The sequence below is a fragment of the Hevea brasiliensis genome, chromosome 1, assembly GCF_030052815.1.
Source record: "Hevea brasiliensis isolate MT/VB/25A 57/8 chromosome 1, ASM3005281v1, whole genome shotgun sequence".
NCBI classification, from domain to species: Eukaryota; Viridiplantae; Streptophyta; class Magnoliopsida; order Malpighiales; family Euphorbiaceae; genus Hevea; species Hevea brasiliensis.
In genome coordinates, this window is record NC_079493.1 from 14,494,843 (window position 1) to 14,500,734 (window position 5,892).

General features: G+C 37.5%; 1 protein-coding gene across 1 annotated transcript; it reads right to left on the reverse strand.

Moving 5' to 3' along the window:
• Nucleotides 1-1,004: 1,004 nt before the first annotated feature.
• LOC110663836 (importin subunit beta-1) lies at nucleotides 1,005-5,595 on the reverse strand. Its single transcript, XM_058144248.1, has 3 exons — nucleotides 5,441-5,595; nucleotides 2,029-4,452; nucleotides 1,005-1,924 (listed from the first exon to the last, which is right to left on the reverse strand). Exons 2-3 carry the CDS (start codon nucleotides 4,443-4,445, stop codon nucleotides 1,726-1,728), a joined length of 2,616 nt encoding a protein of 871 aa, XP_058000231.1. The 5' UTR covers nucleotides 4,446-4,452; nucleotides 5,441-5,595; the 3' UTR covers nucleotides 1,005-1,725.
• Nucleotides 5,596-5,892: the final 297 nt, after the last annotated feature.

The window sequence follows — 5,892 nt, forward strand, 5'->3', positions numbered from 1 at the left end:
TAAGTTAAAAAAAATGCTATTAATTGCTATTCAATAGATAAATTCAATACTCACTTTTTTTTTTAATTTTTGAAATGAATGGTATGAATTTATAATTAATAATTTTAAAAAATTAGGGGGCAAAAATAAAAATATGAAAAAGCGAGAGGGATGGTAGTGTGCCCCTAAACTTTCATAGAAAAGTTTGTTTGTCCCTTCAATTTAATATTGAATTACCTTATCTCTTAAATTGAAAAATTAAACTAATTTAATACTCAAAATTTTAAATTTAAACCATGTGCACAAATTGCAAAAAGGTAAAAAATGCAACCGTGAATTGCAGTGTTACTGACTTGAAAAAACAACTCTGAATTGTCATCTACGTCAGCAAAAATGTGTTAAATTAATTCTGAGCAAATTAATTTGATGTTAAATTGAAAAAACAAATTAGCTTTTCTGTGAAATTCAAAGAGCAAAATATGCCTTTGATAAATTAATAACCTATCATAAGAACATTCAAGCTATTGAATAATTTTAATACTTATGCCTTGGTATCGGCTTCCATTTTTGGGAAAGATATCCCGGGTGTATAACTTTAAATTATTTTCTTGTATAGATATTAGGTGATATTTGTTGATAGATATTATGTGTCTACTCATTTAAGGACTACATCAATCTAATGTAGTTACATAAATTATACTCATAATTAAACGGTCACTTCAAACTATTTTTTTCAGGTGACAGGGTGAGCTACTTTAATAATCACTGTACAAACAGACTAATGAATCCAATGCAATGCCAAATTTACCACGAAATTCTTTAACCAATGCTCCATTAAAATATAAGAAAAAAAGAAGCCCTCTACTGTCCCTTGCTCGGGTAGTGTCACCAGGGTTCATGATATCTTTATATAACCATTCTCTAAAATTCGAAACTAACCAAAAATATTACACGTGAAATAAAAAAAAAAAAAGACTTGCATTTTTAGGGGGGAATAAAAGAAGAAGAAAATGCAGAGTATGCAATTTTAATGAATGCATAGTACTGACTTTTGATCTATATAAACAATTTAAGGAAAAATGAACAATGCAATGCAGGATGCAATACCCTCAATAATAGGTTGAAGACCCCCAACCAAAGTATACCAACAGAGTGCAACAGTTAAAATACAACCTGACCATATGACAGACATAATGATGAACTGATACAGACATGAATAAATGAAAATGACTCAGAAGTGAAAAATCAGTAATGAATTGAGGGTCTTGTAAAATGTGGCACTTGGGTGGTCTTCAAGTGTCACAAACCTTCAACTGACTTGCTGCAGTCCTCCACTCCCAAAACCTAGAGGTACTTCTGAGACAACCACCAAGACAGCATGGGTAGTCTGGTAACGAGAGATCTCAACCATTACAAGGACCAACAAACAACTGACAAGATGCTGCCTGACCTGTATCTATTCGCCAAATCAATGTTACCTCTCCCTCACTAGGAACAAATTTTTTAAAAGCTTTCAATGGACGCCTTCACCCATGTCTGCAAATCAATGATTACCCAATGCCTCTTTGACAGAACAGAACCATGATGCTGATGCTGATGCAAGAGTTAGTGACAACCTGAAGACCGATAACTTCTGTTATCTGAAAATGACAGATGACCTGACTCGAATGCAACCCGGACCCGACTCAGTACACCCAAATGCATGCAGGGACTTGAAATGTTAAAAAATGTTGAGTAGCAACACCCTCAGACAGAAATGGCACGACTGATGGCCAACTTGGCCCATTCAGCAGATTCCTTTATCATATGATCTTCAGAAGACAAACATTCATTTAAAAAGTCTTTGACAGAAAGAGATTGCTGTATCAAAGAACCAGCATTACTTCCCAGTGTATCTGCTAAATCTCCAAGGACTCCAATTGCTGTTTTCATGACCACATCATCCCTGAAATAGAATAGATTACAGGAGTCATAAACCTTAGCCTATAACAATGCATTTTTAATATTAAAATTAAAAAAGGTGAGTGAATATATTTCAGCAGAACTCACATGTCTTTCTCCATGTATATGCTATCCAAGAACTGGAGGATGTGGGGTGCGTAAGGAACCAAGAGTTGCATTTTAGGAGAGTTCTTAAACCCTTGAAGAATTCCTGAATAAGCCTCCAAAATTCCATTTCTCAGTGAATTTGTGTAGTCAATCATTTCATCATCGGCACCAGCTGCATGGGCAGACAACTCTGCAGCACTTTGGAGCATGGGCATGGCATACATCAAGTACTTCTCAAAATTCTCTCCTATTGCCAAGGCAATGTCACCAAAACATGAGAATATGGGAGGCTTCACAGATCGATGCAACTGATTGCTAGATAAATCCTTGAGAAGTTGTGTCATGATCCCATCACAATAAGGCAAAATTTTATCCTCTAATGCCCTGCAGATATCCCCCACAACACCAACTGTAACAGCACAAACTTGGTACTCCTCAAAATTTTGAAGACCCATTTCTAAATATTTAAAAAACTCTGCCATGTATTTTGAAAAATCTGGACCAGATGCATAGGCAAGGGCTCCAATTGCTAGCATTGCCTCCTCATGCACAGTTGCAAGTCTGCAAGCAAAAACCCTCAGGAAAAGCCCCATTATCTGGTCCGCATATTGCATGAACACAACCTTAGTAGGCTCTGATGAACCTAACTTCTGAATGATGACTTGTAAACATCCACAAAGTAGACCTTGCAACTCACTCTGTTTCTCTCTCTCATCAGATGCAAGCTTCTGCTCTTCAAGAGTTTTGTGAAGCTCTGTCATAATTACGGGTACCAACTGCAACACCATGGGTGCTGTTTCATCAGTTGAGCACCTCACAACTTCATTCAGTGTTTCATAAGCAGCTGTCCTCAATCTGGACTCCCCAGCGTCTTCTCTGTCAGTAACAGTTAGAAGAGCATGCACAATTTCCTGGAAATAAGGTGTCAATGGAGATGATGGACCTGCCTCTTCATAACCTTGGGCAAGGAAATAGAGGGCACCACATGCCTTCTCAGCCACATTTGGAACATCCTTCATGCTCTGAAGCAGAACTGTGATGATCTGTTGGCAATTTGCTTGAGTAATTATAGGTGTGTCCACAGTTGAACCATGAAGGAATTCAAAAATCCGCCCTAGAGTCCAAGCAGTAGTGTCTTTCACATGGTTATTTGGGTCCTTCGTTAAAGCAGCGAGCATGAAATTCAAAGCAACATTAACAATAGATGTCAACTTGTCAGGGGAAGGTCCCTCCAAGATAGAGCCAAAAGCATATGTGGCTGCCTCCCTTTGCCTCCAATCTGGCTTTGTTATATTTTCTTCAATGAATGGCATGACCAGTGGCACAATATCATCTCCCACGGTGCGTGCAACCAAGCCAAGGCATGTGCCCCCTGCCATTGCAATGTTCCAAGCCCCTTCATCCTGATCCTGATCATCCTCTTGCTTAAGAAGGGTCTCCAACAACATCGGGATAAGAGCAGGGAGTGCCTGCTTGATAAAATAAAAACAAGGGACATCAGAATCCCCTGTGAAATCACCTCCATATTCTTCCAAGATGTCTATCTCCTCATCACAAATTGAACTCCAAAACTCAATTGCCTGAAGAGCCACAGGTTCCTCATCTTCCCTCACAGCCTTTGCTGTGATGTTAAAGACGTCTTGCATATAGCGAGCTAATTTCTCATAGTACATTGATGAAATGGAGACCAAACATTCAAAAGCTGCTTGCCTTATCTTTACTTCTGGGGACAAAGTTGCCTCACATACAACTCTCATGATATAATCACGCTCCATATCATTACTAAAATTTGCTTGAGCAAAGCCTAGAGCATTGTACAGTGCTCGGGTAGCAGCAAGCCTGACATCATTGTTTGCTTCAGATGCATTCATTCCTTGAACTACAGCAGTAAGAATTTTATTTACTTGATCTTGATCCACAACATCAGGAGAGATTTCCTCACATAAATATCCAAGAGTCTCTAATGTTGCCTGCTTCACATGAGCCGGTAGCTGGTGAATGTTCAATAATAGTGATCCTATCAACTCAGGCCACTGTTTCTGAGGAAGCTCAATGCCGGCAACCTTGGCAACTACTTGAGAGGCAGTTGACCGAGCATCAGACGCTGTAGAAGAGAGGGTATTTACCAAGCATACCTTTATCTGGCTCTTCACAGCAGCATCCAAAGACAACCATCTCTGGACAAGCTCAAATTTTCTATGTTGTTCCTTTGCATCCAAGGCATTCTTTAGTATCAGACCTGCTAATTTACGGCTATCAACAGGCTTATCTTCATTAGCTAGCTCCCCAGACAATGATAACAGAAAACTAGGCAGATTTTGCTCCTGAAATTGTTTCAAGCTTTCCTCAGCTTGCTTCCTAACATTTCCATCTATTGATTGTGCGTTCAAAAGCACCTGGGTAACTTCCATTGCCATAGTGTATCTGAAAGTATCAAATATGAAATAATCAGATTCATAGAATAATGCAGCTCAGTAGGTCCACTAAAAATATTAACCCCGTAATCCAACCTAACAGCAAATCCAATTATCAAGTGCAAAATTTTAATAACATTAAGCAACTTAAAATATTTTATAGAGAAAACGAGGTAAAAAAACAAAGGTGCTTAGGAAAAACTTCTGAATGCTATCATCTAATTTTTCAAGAAGCTCCACAAACCCCTCCTACCCTCCCCATCATGTGCTGGGATGCCTTAAAAACTTGTGTTTATTCAGTCAAATTGGAAAACTTGTGTTTATTCAGTCAAATTGGTTTTTTGCTTTAATAATATTCTTCTTTGCTTCCGTTGGATTTTCAGTTCTTTGATTTTTCAACAACCAAACAGAAACGCCTTTTCAAAAAAAAAAAAAAAAACATATGCAAAGCCTAATTCCCTTATACTCTTCATAACAGTCAAACTCAACCAAATTGGCCAATCTACCAAACTTAAGTTTCCTCATTTACATTTGCAGGTAGCAAAGAAAAGGGAAAAATCCATACATAATAAAACACAATGTAATCATTACAATATAAAAAAAATCACCATTTCATATTTGATATAAAGAACTGTGAATTAACTATCCAAATCATTCGAATTAAAGCGTTGATATTATGCAAAACAATCTCAAAGCCACAAAATAAAATAAAATCAGGGTCCAAAATGATATCAAACTAAACTAAACAAATTAATACTGACACTCCAAATTGAGCATTCTACTTAATAGAAGAACAAAAACAAATACATAAATCACATTAACCGCAATTAAAAAAACAGGAGAAACAATCCAAAGAATTTCTAGAAGAGTCTCAACGAAGCATTACTCGACAATAGATCGATAACATAGAAAGCCAAAGCGAATCGAAATAAGATTCGAATATCAATAATCCAAATCAAACAGAATCAAAAACCCTAAATAACAGCAACGACACTTACCTGGTCGAGCCACGAAATTGAAGAAGAAAACAAAGAGAAGGATCGAGAAGAGTGAAACGGCGCACTCCAACCCTAGCACTAGCAGACAGTGGAGGGGAGGAAGAAGAAGAAGATGCGGACGTGAAGCAAAACTTGAATTAACGAAAATCAAAAAATTTTTTAAGCATATATTGTGGGAATTATTGGTTGCTACACGCTCCACAGTATGAGTACTTACAGGGTCCCACTTCTAGTTGGATATCTATCGATGAACGGCTAAAATGGGGCCGACGATTGAGACTGTTCTCGTGGAAAGTAATTTGATTATATCATATCATCATTTTCACCGTGCGATTAAGCAAAAGCAGTTTTACATTTGGGTTTCATTCCTCTGGTTTTCATATATGGTCAATTTATATGAGATTACTTTTTAAACCCTCGGATCTTTTGGACCGTACTTGAAAATTATGGCC